The sequence below is a fragment of the Protopterus annectens genome, chromosome 9.part0 (assembly GCF_019279795.1).
Source record: "Protopterus annectens isolate FY-2018-M chromosome 9.part0, PAN1.0, whole genome shotgun sequence".
Taxonomy (NCBI): Eukaryota; Metazoa; Chordata; order Ceratodontiformes; family Protopteridae; genus Protopterus; species Protopterus annectens.
Window position 1 is genome coordinate 1,064,328,305 of NC_056743.1, and position 20,289 is coordinate 1,064,348,593.

At 39.0% G+C, this 20,289-nt stretch overlaps 1 protein-coding gene across 6 annotated transcripts in view; it reads left to right on the forward strand.

The window, feature by feature from the left end:
* Nucleotides 1–17,322, forward strand: part of TMEM106C (transmembrane protein 106C) — a 305,831-nt gene extending 288,509 nt beyond the window's left edge. For all 6 annotated transcript variants that reach the window (XM_044083879.1, XM_044083875.1, XM_044083878.1 and 3 more), the window contains exons 7-8: nt 416–469; nt 17,006–17,322. In XM_044083879.1, the coding sequence (XP_043939814.1) occupies nt 416–469; nt 17,006–17,102 (151 nt within the window). In that variant the 3' untranslated portion in view covers nt 17,103–17,322. The remainder of the gene's footprint in view (nt 1–415; nt 470–17,005) is intronic.
* Nucleotides 17,323–20,289: the final 2,967 nt, after the last annotated feature.

Sequence of the window (20,289 nt, forward strand, 5' to 3'; positions counted from 1 at the left end):
GAGGTTAGCTGTTGTAGCAAGACTGTGCAAGTTCTGACTAGAGGCATTTTTCTAATAGCTGCCCTGCTTTGTATATTAATGTCTTTTGAGGGATAATGATTTCATTACTTGCCTGCTACATTTCTAAAAGGAAAACGATGCTCATGTATTATTATATGTCTGAAAGCTTAATTTGTGGAAACACTTATGCTGAAGATCTGAAATCATAAATGGTGTGTGCATGCAATGCATAGGTGAAAGCATGACTGTAAGTACTCGTATACCAGACAACATGACTAGTGGGTTTATATAGTGTGAGGATGTTTTGCTTGTGTTGAGGAGGTCTTGTATGATGTATTTGTGTTTTGTTTATGTTTGAGGGTGGGTTCTGAGTATCACCGGAGTTGATTTACTACTGTTGTCTGTTATTTTTTAGTAACTACTGCACAGAGCCATCACTTGTAATCCACAATATCGTGATCTTCATGCGGTAAGTCTCTGTTAATTGTAACCCTTTCATCTGCAGTTTTTGCTGTCACTAATTATGTAAACCTATTTCATTCCTATGCTGCCAATGAGGTGGTAGTGCTGTGACTGTAACTTTGCTTTCACAACCTTAAATTGAAGCTACTTTATTTTATGGCAAATTCAATGAAAACAGTGAGATATCTGAAGAAACACTGGAAATATCTACAGCAGCCAAGAATAGTGCACATAGGTTCATAGGTTCATCAGTTCATACTAGGCTATCTGCCCTAGGGCATTTATAAGCCTAGCCAGAGTGTGTTTGGCTTTCGCCACCCATTTTAAATTAATTTTGCTATGCCCTTTTTCGAGGTTAGTATACTGTGCCTCTGTCTAGCAGTGTCACAGAAGTGATACCCGGGGTAAACCTACGATCTCCCATCCACTCATCAAAATTCCTCTTGAAGAGAGTCAATGAGGGACTCTGCCTAACCTGGACTGGGATTTTATTCCAGAGTGAAGGGAGCCTGTGGGTTATGAATCTGTCCCTCCAGCATGTCCTATTTATTTCAGTGCTGAAGTTCAAGTCTCTTGAGCGCGTAGCTCGATGGGATTTGGATTTTCTGAGGTGCAGCATGTCCATTAATTCCGGTTGGACATGGCTTTATACGTCAGGCACAGATCACCTCTGATCAGGCGGTATGCCACTGAGTAGAGCTGGAGTTTCTTTAACCGGGCAGCATATGGCATCTGTTTGAGCCCTTTGATCCTCTTGGTGAGGTACCTTTGAGGTCTTTCCAGTTGCTGCAGGTGTCTGGTAAGGTACATCCCAAAAGGGGCATTGTACTCAATTATGGGCCTGATGAGGGATGAGTAAAGAGGCACAATGACCTCCCCTGATCTAGATGTGAATCCCTTCATGATTAGGTGGGCTATATAAAATGTTTTTCTAACCACTTTGGCCACGTGGTTGTCAAATGAGAGAATGCTATCAACTTGGGTCCCCAGGTCCCTAATTACTTCTTCTGTACTTAATGGATTACCACCTATGTGGTAATTTGTGGCACTTTGTTTTGCCAAAGGGGATGACTATACACTTTTGGCATTTAGCCTGAGGCCATGGCTCTGGCACCAGTTGTCTGTTTCTATGAGGCCCTTTTGGAGGATGCTTGTGTCAGCTGGAGAGTCGATTATGGCGCCCAGTTTGCAGTCATCTGCGAACTTGGTCAGCCACAGTCCTTCCGTGTTGGCCTGTACCACTGAGAAATATATACCGAACAAGAGAGGTCCCAGGACTGAGCCTTGTGGGATGCCACTTGCAACTGGTTTGGAGTCTGACATGGCTCCAGCAATTCTAACCATGTGGGTTCTGTCCTTGAGCCAGTTTGCAACCCATCTAGTGACATAGGGGTTTATATTTAAGTTGGTGAGCTTATCTATAATGCCCGAGTGGGGTATTGTATCGAAGGCTTTGCGAGGTCCAGGTAGGCTGTGTGGACCACCTTCCCTCATCAATGGCCTTGGTGACTGTTTCAAAGAAATCAACCAGGTTTAAGAGGCAGGATCTGCCCTTAACAAAGCCGAACTGGGTAGGATCCAGTGTCTGTAGGTCCCCAATATCTTTATTTATGAGGTCCATGATGATCCTTTCCATAGCTTTGCAGACCAAGCTAGTCAGGCTTATGGGGCGATAGTTTCCAGGATCTGTTGAGGCACCACCTTTGTGGAGAGGGACCACTGTTGCTGTACGCCACTCTTTGGGTACATATCCTGTAGTAAGGCTGAGATTGAACAGTAGTTTTATGTTTGGGTTTAGCTCTTCTTGGAGTTCATGTAGGACGCAGCCAGGGACATCATCTGGTCCCATTGATGCTGTGTTTTTGCTTTGGAGAGGGTGGCTCTTACCTGATCATCTGAGATGTCAGGGGGGCAGCACTCTGCTGGGATAGATATTTGCCCTTTTGGTGGGGGGGAGAGTTTGCGCTGAACCTGTCAGCTAGGATGTTGGCAATGTCTGTGGGTTTGGTGTATTTCCTGTCATTTTGGACTAATTCTGAGCATATCTGGGAATTCCCACCCAGGTTCCTAACATAACTAAAGAAAGCCTTGTGATTATCCTTAGTGTCCTGTGCAATTTTTCTCTCGAAGCTGGCCTTAGACGATTTTATGAGTGCCCTTAGTTTTTGCTAATACTGATCAGAGATGCCTTCCCTTTTTGGGATTTTGCTTTATCATGTAGTAGCTTCCTCCTTCTATTGTATAGTTTGTTTATGGCTGGGGTCCACCAGACAGGACGTCTGCCTTTGGACGATTGGGTCTTGGTTTTATTTGGGATTGCATGATCCATGCATTCCTGAAGGTGTTCATAGAATGCATTTATAAAGGATTCTGCGGTCTGGGCCGTAGTTTCCACAGGCCCGGGGGCTTTGAAGGATTCCACCTCAGTTTTGAGGAGTGTGAAATTTGCTTTAGAGACGTTTTTCACTGTGGTTTTCAGGGCAGGGGGTGGAGTCGGGATGTGAATATCCAGTGAGATTAGTTTATGGTCTGATCTTACCAGTGAGGGATACACTTCTGGTCTGGAGCATAGAGTCCCCATGTTGGTGATGATCAGGTCCAGTATGTTTTCCCCTCTTGTGGGAGTGGTAACAAGTTGTTCCATAGCATTTGAGTTTATAAATTCTAGGAACCTTTGGGCTAGGGTGTTGGAGCTAGAGTAATGCTCCCAGTCTATGTTTGGGTAGTTGAAGTCACCCAATATAATTGTGTTTGGAGAGACCTTCATATTTTCCAGTGTTCTCAGGAAGGCCGAGTGGGGTTCCTGGGTTTGGGAGGGTGGTCTGTAGCAGGCTATAAACTGGAAGGCAGTTTTACCCACTGTTAGTTGCACATGGATAGTCTCTGATGCTTCATGCTGTGCCACCAACCTGGAAGTGTGGGTATCTTTGACGAATATTGGTACTCCCCCTCCTTTTGTGGTTCGGTCCAAGTTTTGGGGCCGAAAAGCATGGTATGAGGTATAACCTGGTAGTGCTGGGGTGCTCTCAGGAGCCTTGGACCAGATTTCTGTTACTGCACAGATATCGATGTTCTCCATGCTAAGGAGAGTTTCGAGTGCGTGCATCTTGAGATTTAGACTTCTGGCTTTGAGTAGCATTACTCTTAGTTTCTTATCCCTTGTGATACCTATGGAGGTGGGTTTGTCTTTTGAGCCTTACTAAAAAGGCACTATGGGGGTAGCAAGAGCCTTTGCCAATATCCAAAAGCCCAGGGGTGACAGGTGCAAGCCGTCCCTACCGAAGCATCGTGGCTTGTCGAGCATGTCATCCCATGCTGACAGGCATTGGATCCCCTTTGAATGACACCAATACTTAAGCCAATTGTTGAAATTGATCATCTTGTCTTCGTATTGTGGCATCATTCTTGGTGAGGGTAAGATGCTACTCAAGGTCAGGGTCATACCGGCCTGGGCTACATGCTCAGAGAGCTCCTCTACGTCTCTTTTCATGTAGTCCAAGGAGGTACATCTCAGGTCATTCACACCAGCATGGACAATGTCTGAGTCATATTTGTACTTGCCTTGGAGTGACCTGAGTGCTTGTGTTATGTGGCAGATCACCGTGACCTTCTCCTTGTTCAGCCTGGTGAGCGGGACGTCAGTGTGCCTGACGATAGAGTCACCTATTACAAGTGTATCAGGTGTGTTGTTTAGCCTTAAGGGCTGTGACTGTTCGGCACACTGGCTTTGTGAGCTATGTGTTGCACGTGTTTTGTTTTGGGGTAGCGGTTGCTTGGGTGTCTGCTTTGGAGGTGTCTGCTGCTTAGGCAGATTTTTATTTAGAGCCTCCGAGTATGTTTTTGTGTGTTTATGTGTTTTGTTTGCTGTCGTGGTAGGTCTATGTGAGACTGAAATTGTAGTGAGTGTCGTTTCCTTCTCCTCCTGACTGGTTTCGCCAGTACTGAGTTGATAGAGCTTAGCCTCCAGTATGCCTATATGGTTGCATCTCTCACATGTGTTGGAATTTGTTGGGAGGAGGAGAGGGTTGTCTGTGTACATGAGGCAGTTGTAACATTGCCTCAAGATTCCCAGATTCACCAGCTGGACCGGAGAGGAAATTGACAACTGACCTTTGGACATGCTAGAATAGTATTGGGAATTCCTTTATAATTGAAAAACAGGGCCAATGGGGAACAAGGCACTCAAGGGGAGTTTGTGAGGGTGTAGTGCTTTTAATTTTTTAGTGCTGACTTATATAATTGCTTTAGTGAGCAAGTGCCAGGTAACTTAAATGCAATGTGTTACAGGTAACTTAAATGCAAAAATGACAAACAGTAACTTTCTTTCAAGTGAAACAAGGAAATAAGTACAGTAAGCAATGCAGATATCACTAGGGATCCACAGAAGCACTGAAAAGCCACGTTTTAGGTAGAATTAAACTGAACATGAAACTGAAACTCAACATTTTGATGCTATACATAATGGAGGTATTTCTTCATATTAAATTCTTTATTATGAGGCAGATTATTTCCACATAGAAAGTCTGCACAAGAGTTTACACAGATGCTTGGTGATAGACTTGACACTACTAATATTTTGAAGATCCAGATGTTGCCGCCAAAAGGGTTAGAAGTATGCCACAGAAGGCATTTCTCTTCATTTATTTGTCACTTGTTTGATTCCCTTTTAATGCACTTTAAGTAGTGTAATGTGTTAGTGTTTCTACCTTTTGAAAAGTCTGTTGACATGAGATACTCTGATGTGACCCCTGAGATAGAGAATGCTAGTTGTTCTGTAGTGTGCATCATGCTTTGGATTTGTGGTGTTTTACGCAAACAATAATGCCCAACAGAGTGTGTGTTTCTGTGTACATAAAGCCCACCAAGAGGTGTTATGAGATCTGATGCCACAGGTGGAGGCTCTACACCCCTGGAAGGGCATTGTTTACACAATAATGCACAACCTCAAGGGCATTATTGTACTTACACAGTGGGCTATCAGTAAAATTGCTGTGTTTCACTTACTTAATATTGTTTATTGCTATATTTATTTTTATATATTTTTGTTTTAAGAATTGATAGAACTGTAGAATACTGGAATGAACTGTTAATAACTGGAAGAAACTGGAATTAATGTATTTATCTTTTAATTACCCATAAATGTGCTGAACAGGTGCCAGTCTTCTTGTACCTTTCAGAATAAAAGTCTGCATATATTGTAGTTCGGTTAAGAATATTTTATTATGTACAGTAGAGGTCAGCAATATCCAAATTAAATCTTACTGTCTCCATTATCAGTGCTGATAAACTGAAATATACTGACTTATAATGCCCCTAATGTCTGCACTCATTATACTGTCCGTAAATTCTGTACTCAGAATGTCAAATCTTACTGTCTTCAATAACAGTGCTGATAAACTGAAATGGACTAAATTATTATGTCCGTAGCTTCTGCACTCATATTTCATTCCTCCTGAATGATACAATTAATATTCTGGAATGCTTTATAATGACCTGACTTTTGCACTCACTCTCAAGTGTCTGTACCTAACTTCTGAGGACTACACTGTAATGACTTCCTGTTTATCAGTCCAAAGAACTAGTTCACTGTATTTGAAATATTTATTTATTTATTTCCAGTTTGATAACCGGGGATGTCCACTGGGCCCAAAAACCTGTTTTCAGAGGAGGCCCGGGGAGAAAAGCTCCATATTACAAACACATTGCACACTTAAAGCTCCATATTACAAACACATTGCACACAAACAATTTACAAACAAGTAAAAATAAAATTTTTATACAATTGCATTGTTAGCACAGAAAAAATACACATACATATGAAATGCCGTTGAAGTAAATCAGAAGAGAAGTGTTGGTATCTCCTAATAATACCAAACCATGTAAATTTCTGCACACTTCTTTAACCATGGTTCCCAAGCCTGTTTGTACTTAATGTATTGCACATTCTGTTAGTACATTTTATTCTTATCAGTATTCCTGACTAAAGCTGAAACACTCCTTTTGTATTGAATCTGCATGTAAAATGAGGATACACGTATGCATTAAAATAGCTGCATTTCTAGACTTGTGCAAAGAGAATGGATACTGTATTAACAAACTGCATTTAAATGAAACCTGATCTTACATTTCCTCCTAAGATACCTGAACAGGTATCTGTTTCTGTAGTTACTTATAGAGTGGAGACACAGGCCTGACCTTACATTTTCATGCCTATGCAAAATCTATTTTACTAACTGTATTTGTATAGGATTTATTTTTTAGCATTTGTTTCTGAAATTACTGAAATGGGATTTACTTCTGCAATTACTTTATAAATCTATTAATATAGTCTGCAAAGGATATCTGGTAAATTAACTTGCAATTTTAATTATGACCACTAGAGGTAACTTGAGCATTTATTTATTTTTATTTATTTATTTAACATTTATAGGCCGTGGTGGTGCAGTGGTTAGCATTGTCATCTCACAGCAAGAGGTTCTCCCGTTCGATTCTCGGCTGGAGCGCCTTGTGTGGAGTTTGCATGTCCTCCCCGTGGTCAAGTGACGTTAAAGACATGCAGGTAGGTGCGTGCGTGAATAGGCTTGCCTTCTTTGAAGGCTGGGCATCGGGCTGGCAACTTGGCACTGTAAAAATCCACTGCCAATCATTAGCGGACGGGAGTTCTGCTGTGGCGACCCCTAACCAGGAAAAGCCGAAAGACTGTTTATTTAACATTTGTTTACTGGGAAAGTCTGACTTGGGACGGAACCAGTTTTCAGCGGAGGCCCAGGGAGAAATGTTCCAGACACATGTCTTTGAATTGTGGGAGGAAACCGGAGCACCGCAGGAAACCCACATGAACACAGAGAGGACATACAGACTCCGCACAGAAGGCACCCCAGCCGAGAATCAAACTGGAGAACCTCTTGCTGTGGGGCAACATTTATGGTTTAATTATTTGAAAATCTTTTGAACTGAAGTCTATTAACTTTATTTAATTATAACTAGGCAATTCTTTAATGTGTTATAATTAGTAAACTTTTTTTTTCACACCTATAAGATATATGTATTTTGAAGCATAATTATCATCCTGTATTAACATGTTTTTGTAAATTTTCAGCTAGATTTGTTACTAATATTCCTATTTACCTTTTTAATTTTTGAGTACTATAATAGATATCTGCCTTTTAAATTTGTGCCTTAAATATTCTGTAAATACCCATGTGTTGTAAAATAGTTCCAGTGCCTAATGTTTGAACTTGCTGTAGTATATGTAAATAGTGGTGGATAAAGTATTTTATATCCAAAATATAACATTTTCAAAAAATATTCAGATATTTACTTCATTTTTGGTCCCTTACTCCTAAAGTGTGTGGTTTAAATAACAACGTACATTTGAGTCTCAGACTTTATTTCCTTCAGAAAATTCATGCTAACACAAATCCTGTTGTTAAGCAACTTTCTAATTTTATAAGAGCAATAGTTAAAATCTGTCTGATTTTGCACCTTTGTTCCCCCTTTATTTTAACCTTTATCAAGATTTCTTGAGCTAAAAGGTCAGCAGGTATGCATACCTCTTAACAGCTGCTGCTGCCATTGTTTGATCGCTCTCACTTTCTCTCTGTTCTCACGCACACACAAACAGACATCCGCTTTCATACACACAAGTGGTGTACCACAAGGATCTGTCCTTGGCCCTCTACTGTTCAGAATTTATTTGTCAGAAGTCCAGGCAAACGTAAATATCCTTTTGCTGACCAAGTTCACTGATAACTGCAAATTGAGAACAATCACAGAGACCCCATATGATACTAATATACTGCAGAAAGGACTAACGCAGACAGATGATTGGTGCCAAAGCCATCAATTGAAACTAAATGCAAAAAATGCATTTAGACTGCTATCTAGTCTAGAAATTGTCCGTCTAAGGAGTGCTGTATATGACCAAACAATTACTTTAATTACCTATTAATAACATACATCACATGTTCCTTACTCAAAATGACATGAAACTCTTGCAACAAGCTTTTCATAGGAACTGCTATGTTTGAGCCATTAAGAATAAGAGCATTCAATCTCAATGAAAACATAGCTTTTTTTCTTTTTTGAGTGGTCCTTGCTGTATATGTAAGCTTAAAGCTCTGCAGGTTACCCTGATATACTTACTGTACTGTCTCTTGTGAGTATCCCTAAATGTTCCTGTGCACGTGTCTTGACTGTTGTCATTGTTTTTGCTATAAAATAAGCACAAGATGCAGATAATGGCATAAATCAGTGTCAGTGTAGTCAAGCCAAATTGGATTTAACATCTGACATCATTCCATTTGTGGTCCATTGTATATTACTACTGACATTTATCTACACAGTAAAAACTGCATCAACATAGTTACTTTCTTAGTATCTGTAAAGCACGGCCTTGCTAACTAATTCATAACATAAATAATTGCAAATGCATAATAATAACAATGTTCTATGCCAGACTTTCTGTATTGCAATAATAAATAGGAGGTCCTACATGCAAGCCTTCCTTTAATATAGAATGTGTGAGTAGTACACTTCAGTGCTTCTTTATTCATTTTGCAATTTTCTCATCTTCATTCTTGTTAACAAAACAAAATGGTTCTCTGTTGATGACTCACATGTCCTAACTCACAAGGCATTTTTTTTATCCTTGGGGATAGTGCAGCATGTCCATAACCAACTGCTTACCACTGTCTTGGCCTTTTCAAGAAAGCACATCATTGTCGCCAGCTGGAGTTATAAAGCATTGGCTCTAAATTATGGCCACTGTTGATGTAACGCACCGACTCCATGTGCAAAATGGAAAAAAGCAGGGTGATGTAGGTTGGACATCGTTGTTTCTGCTAAGAGCTTTAACCTTAATAAATTCTCCATGAGGCAATGCATTAATTAATTCAGGAATGTGAGAGCTACTTGCATGAGGGATGTCCCATCCATTAACTATGTACATGGTCGATATTCACATACAGAGCCTTAATATCAACAGTCTCACATTAAAACGCTAATTTCTACATGATGTAACTTTTTTCAAAGATTTTTTGAATCCCTAATATAAGAAATGAATTTTTGTACTGGTCCAGTGATGTTTACTGTATACTGCTAGATAGTCCTAGAAATGGTTTTAATTTAAAATTGTTTGATAGAAATTAATGTTCATGTCCTGCACAAACATTCTACATTATTGCTCTCTGAACAATTGTGGAAATTGTATAGAACTGTAAAATTACCTCTAGTGCTCTATTAATTACTCATTGTTTTCCAGAATCTTCTGATTACATATTTTATGTCTACTTCCTTGTAGAGTTTGTAATTCACTTTCAGAAACATAGTTCTGAGATTAAGTAATACCCTCTACAATCTTGGTAGTGCCTTATGGAAGGACATTTTGAACATTCTTTCCAAAGTTTTGTAATCTGTTTCCACTTGAACCTCTCTGTCATAGGTATTTCTCACATCCATGTACTGTAGTTTCCAATTTCCATTTTTTTATGAGCTTATCTGTTTTCTAAATCTGAAAACATACTCTTTTCCACAGGCAGCTAGTCTATTCTCTTGTAAGACTACAGCTCCTTTGCCATTCTGACCACAGTATACTTGCAACATAACTGGCTTATTAAATAAACAGTTCACATAAGTCAGGCCAGCTTCCAGTACAATGAGAAATTACTCCAGGCAAGAGGAAAGGAAAAAAAATAGTAACATAACCAATTTGTCACTGTCTGAACATTTGACTTTGTTTATTAAAGCCATAATGAACTTTTCCATAGTCTTGCAGATGAGGCTGGTCAGACCTGCGTCTCTCTGATTTCCCAGTTCTGTTTTTTTATGGGGAGAACAATTGTCCTCCATTTGTCAAGCACACACAGCCCATTTGGAGGCTGATATTAAATACCTCTGTAGGAGTCTGGTTTCATTTCAGGCTGGCCTACAAACAGCCCAGTATTTTATCCTCCCTAGAAGCAATGTTCTTGGCCCTGGATAGTGCCTGGAGGACTTGTTCATGGGAGATTTGAGGGGGTATAGGTGCAGGTATGAGATCTGGGAAAGTAGGTGTGGGGATAAAATTACAGTTAAATTTATCCACTAGTAGATTGGCTATGTCCTCTGGGTCTGAATATGTGACATCATTTACTGTTACTTCTGCACAGTGCTGGGCAGTTTTTAAATCCTTCTAACATAGTTAAAGCAGACTTTGTGTTTGTGTTTGTCCTTTGACTGGGTATCAGTTATACCTCATATCTGGCTTTGGCTGATTTGATCTGGTTCCAAAGTTCTCTGGTAAGTTTAGTAAGAGCTTTTTTTTGCATTTTGAAAGTTCCATTTTTATTGTTTTTTCTTATTTTATTGTAGAGCCTGTTTGTATTTGTGTGCCACCCTGGGTGATTATTTTTGAATTTGGTGGTGTATTTAGTTCGGAGCAAACAGATGCATCTATGCAGCTGTTCACATGTACATAGAATTTATCAATAAAGTATTTTGCATAAGCAGTGGGGTCATTGAGTTGGAAGGGGATGTTGAATCACTCAGTTTCAGTAGATTACCCTTGGCATAATCTGCAAGTACCTAGGTATCAGAGAATGCTTCTGGCTTCAGCCTTAAATTGAACATGACTGATCTATGGTCCATTTTAAACAGGTAGTTACAATTGGTAGGGAGCAGAGCTGTTCCATATTGGCGTAGTCCAAATCAAGGATTTTATCAACTCTGGTTTATATGCATACTAACCGGTCCAAAGAGTTTGTATTGATGAAGTCAAGAAATCTTGGGCATTCATGTTAGGGGATGTATATGTCTCCCACTTAATTGAGGGGTAGTTGAAATCCTCTAGGAGAATGGTGTTTGGCTTAATGCATAGGGACTCCATACTAGTTAGGTAGCAGTTATAGACTGAGGTAGGAGTTATAGACTGAAGGGGACATAGAGAGGGTCCTATAGTTATCTATGATGTGATAAGGGGCCTTGCTAATAGTAAGCTGGACGTGGAAGAATTACAGATTTTTATCTTGTCTAATTAGTCTTGTTAAATATGGCAATGCCACTTCCTTTAGTGCCTTCATCTAATGTGGTGGGCCTGAACGTGTGGTAGTCTTTGGAACCCTACATTGATGGGATGCTCTCAATGGTTTTGAACCAAGTCTCTGTTACAATACATATACTGCTAGTTTTCAGAGTAAGATGTGCTTGTAGGGAGTGGAATTTTTTGTTCTGGCTGATGGCTCCTAGCACTGACCAACAATATGTTTGTTATTCGGATTCTGTTCTGTTATGTTGAAAGCTTTTCAGGACTGATATTTCCTAAAAAGACACTATGAAGTTGGATAGTTTTAGCAAGTATGCAAAAGGCTTGAGGGGATAGGTGCAGACCATCCCTGGAAAAGCAGTTAGAACTGTTTACCATCTCATACCAGGCTGACATATATTGGACACACTTTAAATTGCACCAGAGGCTAAGCCAATTGCTGATGTCAATCTTTTTATTCATATTGTGGCATCTTTCTTGGTAATGGTAAAATGCTGCTGAAGGCAGGGGCTCATACCTGACTCAGACACATATTCCAAGGGCTCCATCATGTCTCTCTTCATATAGTCCAGAGAGGCACCCCTGAATTCATTTACACATATGTGTACTATGACTGTGTCATATATGTACTTGTGCAATGACTTAAGTGACTGTGTGGTATGGGGAATCCTACCACCTGTCAGACAACTAATTGTGACCCACTTTGTGCACAAATTGGTTAGTGGTGCATCACTGTGTTTCACAGTAAAGTAATCTGTGACTAGGATGTTTTGAATTGTGTGGAGGTTTACCTCATGGGTTTTTGAATTGACAAGGTTACAAGGTGTGTGTGTGATATGTTTACTTTGGTTCTGTGTGGCACTGACAAACTGTTTGTCATTTGTAATATCTTCACATGAGAGTTTTGCCTCCAATAGCATTAAAATAACTGCATCTCTCACAGTGTGCTAGTTTGTTTTAGTAGATTGTCAGCAAACAAGAGCATTGCTATATTGTCTCAGAATGCCCATTTCAACTAAGTTGGCTACAGAGACAGTTGGAGAGTGCAGATCCATGGTCCCAGGTTCTTACTAATGTGGGCTGAAGGGTAAGTAATACCTATGTGGCCTGCAATTGATTACTGGAGGTACTCTGTCTCTGGTGCTGGAGATAGTGCTGGTCTCAACACAGATGCATGCAGCCAGGAATCCAGGATCCTTAGCTCCTTTTTTTACCAGAAGCAAAAGAAAAGCATTAATTCCAAGCTGCTTTCTAAGAAGTAGTGTTATCCCAGATGTTGTGTTCAGTACATTTGCTATAGTCTTTTTTTGATAGATACTCTGGATAGAAACTACAGCTACTGGACACACAGACATCCAGTCTGCACAAAGGCCTTGAATAAGTTTTCAGCAAAACTGCAACCAGACTACTCAGTGAAGTCCCGTACTCACTGCCTAATCAGATACCATCAGGAATCAATACCCCTCTGCTCCTTCTCTCACCAGAAGCAAAGAAATCACATTAATCCAAGAGGGCTGCAAAGAAGCAATTTTCAGGATTACAGTGATTGGTAATCTCAAGGAAGACTAGGAAATAGTGTTCCTCTGCTCCTTCTCTCCCCGGGACAAAAGCAGAAGCACCATTCCCAGACTAATTTCTGAGAAGCAGTCCCTGTCCTGTCCAGTGATTAGTAGTGTAGTCCGAGATGTTACAGAGATTAAAAGTAAGCTGGAAAACATAATAATAGTGTGAACATTGCTACATGCACTAAGTGAGTAGGATGGTATGAAACGGAGGATCCTGCTATTTAGATGTCTACTGCATGGCAGACAGCATTGCCAGTAATTGACTGCAAACATCATAGGCATTACCTCCCTTCCACCCTCTTTAGAATGAGAAGATGAGATGTGATGAGGCAGTGAGGAACTTCCAAAGTAAAATTTACAGTAAAAGTAAAAGTTTAAAAGTACAACATGAGGCAGGATCATAGTTCAGGCACCCTGACATTACAAAGTGAGTTGTATATTACATTCTTGCCAGACTAAGCTTATTTTTGTTCTAATTTAATTTGAAATGTCATCATTTAATTTAATAGCTGTTTCAGCCTCTTGTCATACCTCTGCTGTTAATGAAATGGCGAATTGAATCGCTCCCTTCCAAATACTGTATTAATTACACAATATTTGTTAGAAACCAGTTTTCATCTTGTGTTGAGAAAAAAAAACAATATTTGTTGACTGCTTCATCAAATGTAAACACTGTGCAGTGCTCCCTCTCTCTGTCTTAGTTTGTATCTCGTAGCTGAATACGAAGGTGAATCTTATTTTTATTCACAACACTGACATCTTATTCACTCTTTCTTCTGGTTGTAATTGTTTAATAACATACTGTATGTTGTTGTGTCTTTCGGCTTTTCCCGGTTAGGGGTCGCCACAGCGGAACTCCGGTCCGCTAATGACTGGCAGTAGATTTTTACATGCTGGGTTGCCAGCCCTGACGCACAACCTTCAACGAAGGTACACCCATTCATGCATGTCTCCATACAGAAGACGCTCTAGCTGAGAATCGAACAGGACAACGTTTATCTGAGAGGCAACAACGCTACAGCAGCACTACCACCGCAGCATTAATAACATACTGTATGTATGCTGTTTCATTTTTGTTCTGCTTCTGAGCATTGTAAATATTTTTCTTTGGGCATAAATCTCTTAACACTAGACCATGTAATCAATATAGTTGTACTTGACATCACTGCATGACTGTTGCACAGCATCTGAAAAGTGTTTTTGATACTGAGCATGGGCAGTCTTTGCCTTTACAACACAAATTTCTAACATTTCTAGCCTCTGACAAGCAGCATGACACAATGTTAGGGGGATTTGCTGTTTAAGGGCAAATATTTGAAAATCAAGACTGACTTCTTTATTATTTTACTAACATTCCAATAGTTTCTGACCTAATGATGCCACCATGTGACCAGAATAGCTTAACTATGTGCACAACAGTACTCTTTTGACTATTTTCTAACCTAAAACCTTTAAATATTTTCTGACAAAATGATACACACTGCACCAGGACATGATTTGAGTTCAATATTCTGTTAATTACTTCTCAAGTTTGGATTGACAGTCAGCTTTTCACTTGTGTCTCACTGTCTGTGATGCATTTTACAATTACATTGTATCAATTATTTTGTATCTGCAAACAATTTATTTTCATATTTGCATTCAACATGCAAATGCTTTTAAACATGCTTATTTTGCTTTTAGAGATATTTGAAAAATATCCTGTGTAGTACAGAGTCTGCAAGATTGATCAGAGGCTAGACCATGCATTTTGTCATTTGTTGATCCTTACCTATTGTACCTGAATTAAAACTACATAAGCACTTTTGTTTGGATCCTTTCTTGGTTATACTCTACTTAACCTTGGCTTTCTTTTTCATATTTATTACATTGCAACATAACCTGTCTTTATTTCTCTTTTCTACCTTATTTGACTCGCATTTATTTTAGACATGTATATGCTGCATTTATTTTCTTAGCTGTGCATTAGTATTTCACTTGTTTTCAGTATGTATACATTTTTTATTATAAAGGTCAGGTCTGCTTCTGTTGAAAGTCTCTTATAATAATTTCTTATACTACAAATTGTTTTATTTCTCATGTTAGCAAATCATGCAGCTCATACAATTCATTGTCTTTTGAGCTATTCTTCAGGTCATTAATATATGCAACTGTACAAAAGAGCATATGTCTAATGCATGATGGGTACCTTGTGAAGTGTCCATTACTGAATTTATGTTTAAATGGTATTTTGCCATTCTTATCAAAAAAGTTCTGGAAAGCTGTTCACTGACTCTCTTCTGTAAATCCACTTGCAGTGAGAAATAAATGAAATTTCTAAATCTAAAGCTTCAAGGTTTCCTTATAGAAGCATGTGCCTTCCAGGAGGGTGCATCTACATATTTCCGCTATGCATTATAATTCTGTAGGTCTCAAAACAGTGATTGCTGTTGATAATAAATATATCTTTACTGATGCAGATAAATTTCTTCAATTCTAAGAGCTATTTTTCTACTGTTTGATATTATGTCATGTCAGGCTTAAAGAGGTTTAATAAGTTACACAGAGAGGCAGTGAATATGGTCTAATGTTCTGTGAAATCTGTTTTGCAGACTGAATTATCTGGGAAATCTGTTTATGACATGACATGCTAATTACTGTAGGTAGCTCATTATCATTTAAAAGTATTGGCCCCGTGTTTAACAAGTGAAAAACAAAATTTGTGTGTGTGTAAAATTTCTGGTAAGACTATAATGCAAAAAAAAATATTTTGTCCAAACCATTTTAAGAATGATTTGTTAACAGCCGCCCTCTTTCAAGAAGAGGGGAATGTTATACAACTGCGAAAAGATGTTACAGCAGCCACTTGTCAATTTTATAAAGTTCTGAGACCCTTATGAAAAGTTCCAGTAGAATGAAGAAACAGACTGATTGCATTGTCTAACCTCTTAATCAGTCTCATTGGAAGCACTATTGAACAGTCTGACTAACCTGCTCTTTTCTGTGAATCTGCTGGTCCATTCAGTGACAGAGACTTGAAACGCAGCCCCCTTACTGGGGTTTCAGGTGTAGCTGCTAGAGATCATAGGACATGCTGTTTGCAGTGCTTTCAACATGGATCATCAGCGTCTAACCCATTTATACATTCATACTGATCTGGTTACTCCTGGCCACTAGTGATGTTGCTAGGCAAATGCTGATTGACTGGAAGTTTCCCCAATGAAACCTAAAGAGTAAGGCAGTCAAAAACATAGCTCTCAAACTCTTGGCATAAAAAATCTGGGCAAAGTTAAAATATGGGGGGGGGGGACAAAGCCCTAAAAATAGGGTCAAATTTTAAATAATGCTCTTATAAACTTAAAAACTTGCTAGACTAAAAGGTCTTGCATTACCATACATTTTCCGAAGGATATGAAGTCCGAAACTCAAATGCCTGTCATTATATAGTGAATTTAACCTCAATGATTTTCCAGAAAAATCCAGAAAACCACAAATTTTATTGGGAAAAGACCAAAAATATGAGGCAAAAATTTGGACATTCTGTGAAAATCTGGACAGTTGAGAGGTATGGTCAAGAATAACATTAAAAGGGAGTTTTCCAGCAGTTAGTGGTTAACTGGAATTAGGTAGTATGCAGTTAAAGATGTACACTGGTTCCAAAATGGATGTGCAAGTCATTTTTGTACACAGGTAATGAATCTGTCACTAATTGACTTTGAGAAGATGACTAAAAAACTTGTTTTATGTTCAGTCACCAATTCAAAGATAAGCTATGTGATGTGGTTTTACAGGGGAGTGCATTCCAGTCATAAACTTTCCAATGTCTGAGGGTATTTTCAATTCATTATGAGGAAAATAATTTGCAAAGCCTGAAATATGTTAACAAATGTATGGAATGGTAGTACTGCAAGAAGAGACAGCATTCTTGCAATAGTGTCATTTTACTTACCGATTTTTTCTTACCTTCTCTCTCTTTCAGTACCACAGTTAAGGTTTTGTACCTAAAAAACAAATATCAAGATTCCCTGGAATGGTATCAGTACATCGACTGTGGGGCACATTACTCCAGCATATAAAAATTCTCCTAACTGCCAAAGCATATTAAACTTAAAGTGGTTATGTTTCACTTGTATTTCATTGGGAAGACAATAAAAGTTTGTCTGCCACCTGCTGCTGTTGCTTTACATGTAAAAAGTTAAGTGTTATGCTGTAGTTTGATTAAATGTATGTTTTGCAAAGTTTTTCTACAACTTTTGGTATTACCTTACATGCAATAAAATTTAATTTTATACTGTACCTTGAATGATGCATGTTTTATAACATTAATGATTTAACAGCAACTTAACCATAAAATAAGCAAAAAACTGGTTGGACAGATTCAAACTTACTTGGACAAAGTATAAAAACATGGCCAAAAAGCACATATTGGCTAAGAAACTTAACACAAAAAGTCAAAAGAACCTAACATACTACCAAAATTAGTGTAAAATCCCGATTGATATCTTAACATGAATAGTAATATATGCTAAAGATAGATAAAGATCTTAAATAGATTCAGGAGTGGTAACAGCTTATATGGTGACCACTTGTATATATGTACATACAGTATAGGTAGTTTAGTTTTTTTGTTGGTGTTGAATTTCAGGACCATTTCATATTATACTACTAGTATGTGCAGGTAACATGTTACTTTAAAATCTTACTACTGTTCGAGTCACAAATATCTCAATTTTAAGATAATCCTCTGATGTAGACTTGATTTCTAAATTGAAGTATGTTTTATTATACTGTCCAAATGTCTAATTATATTAATCTGGTCATATTGTGTAAACAGTAACATCAACAGTTTTTGTTCTGACTCTTTGTGTTGATATTATGGAAAACAAATAAAAAGAAATTTGAGGGAAAAAAACATAAAATAAGCAGGTATAGCCATCCATCTATCTATCTATCTATCTATCTATCTATCTATCTATCTATCTATCTATCTATCTATCTATCACCCCTTTTAACCATTCTTGCACATGGGGTCAGGGTGTCACTACAACAGTGACAATCATCTAGAGTTAATTTTTACCCCATTGGGTGGCTAGCCCTGCTGCAGTAGTTCTTCCACACCACACACTGGCATACACACTTGCACCTATGGCCACTTTAAAGTGTATAATCCACCTACTGCCTGCCTTTGGAATGTGGGAGGAAACTGGAGTATCCAATGGGAACCTGTGCAAGTACAGGGAGGACATGTGGAGTCCTCACAGAAGCCATTGCAGCTGAGAATCGAACGGGAGAACCTCTTGTTGTGATTTGACATTGCTATCTTTTGTGCCACTGAAAAAAATAAAAATAAACTGATCTTTTTCTGTGTACGTGTTTTGTTCCCCTCACATTTACCCATCCCATCACCAGATTTTCATCACTTACTGTCTTTCTTCATTATTATTGCTAAGCATAACAGCATCCATTGACCCTTTCTAGTTTCTTCAGTCTACAACCTTTCACTGCACGCCCTCACATTTCTTTAAAAGAAGGGCCTGTAGGTCATGAACAGTATAAAGGACCAAGGAGTGACCTTTGTTGTTGCAGATTGTGTCCTATAGCTTGTCATCAATACACCTGCTTGTGCATAGCTGCTTCCTTGTATACATCCATTTAGGTGGTCAGTCTAGCTTCCTTAGCTCAGAGGATGCAATATGATGGGTATGAATGTCACATATTTTCCTGCATGTTATGCCTGAGCATGTTGTCACTGCTTCTTCAGTTTCTGTTTTGCTGCAGCAAATAAGTTAGCTTAAAAGTGTATTTCCCATCTTTCCCCAGCCACCTGAGTGGGATTGCAGGAAACTGGCCAGTTTATCCTAGCCTTTCTTTGAGTCCTGGTAGTCTAGCCTCCTTTTGTAATTCGTGTGAAATAATTGAATATGCTACCACATGCCACTGGGATGGCTTTGCTATTATATTCTTCCTGTTTTCCTAGTGTCAATGTTTTGGTGCTTCAGGTTCTTATTTACAAAGTCTTCTGTTATGCTAATTTCTTCACATTGCAGCCTTAGAATGATGATTGAACACACAAAATACTTAAGGGAAGTTATTTTAAAAAGATAGTATTTGTAGGATCTGTTGAAGGTCCTCCCTTACAAAGGGGAATGTCCTCCATTCATGTGACACAAAGCCTACTTTAAGATTATAGTTAAATAATGACTCCAGGCGTCCTGATAAGTTATATTTTAGACTATTCAAGAGGCATCCTGTGATGTTATCCAGGCCCATTGAAGCCATGTTCTTGGCTTTAATGAGTGCAGCCAGTACATTCGTCCTAGTTATAACAGGACGGGTTATGTTTGAGGGAATGGTTGAGGGTGAGAGGGGAGTAAAGTTGATACTAAATCTGTGCTATAACACATTTGCTATATCGCCAGGCTCAGTGAATGTTCAGCACATTGCTGTGTGTTGCCCTTGAGGTTTCTGACATAGCTGAAGAAGGCCTTATGGTTATCTTTCACCTCTGAGGCTATCTTAACCTCACGTTTGGCTTTGCTTTGCCCATTTACTTCAATGAAAGTGTTTCTGTTTTTATGGGAATTACCATTCCTTATTTTTGCCATATTTTTTTCTTTTGTTGAATATCCTGTTTAATGTGGATTGCCACCAAGATGGTTTGCTTCTAGGCTTGTCCTGGTCTTACTTCTGGTAGGTAAGGCAGCCTCTATGCAGCCATTGACATGGTTGTACAGAGTTTCTGAGAGTAATTCAGCATAGGCTGCGTGTTGTCTGGGTCTGGAGGCGCATTGAATTTTGGCAATCCATCACTTAATAAATGGTAATGTGCCGTGGAATATTTTCTAACTGTTACTGGTTTTAATGGGGTTACAGAGTTGATTTTGAAGTAGACAGCTTTATGGTCGGACCGTACCAGGGAGGATGAGACATGGGGGGGGCAGTGCTGCTTTCCTCCATATTTGTAAGCACGAGGTCCAGTATGTTGGAGCCTCTAGTGGGTGTATTTCCTATTTGGTCAAGTGTGTTTGTATTAATCTCTGTGCCATTTGAGGCTGTGTAAGATTCACAGTCTGTATAGGAGTATTAAAGTCTCCTTTGAGTAGGGTGTTAGGTTTGATGGTAAAGTGTCTTCAGTAGGTCCAAGTATGCATTGTGAGCTTCTTGGGACATGGAGGCTGACCTGTAGCTGGCTAGGATATGGTACAGGATTTTGTCTATGGTGATCAGCACATGGAGGAACTCCAGGACATCATCCTGCCTGAC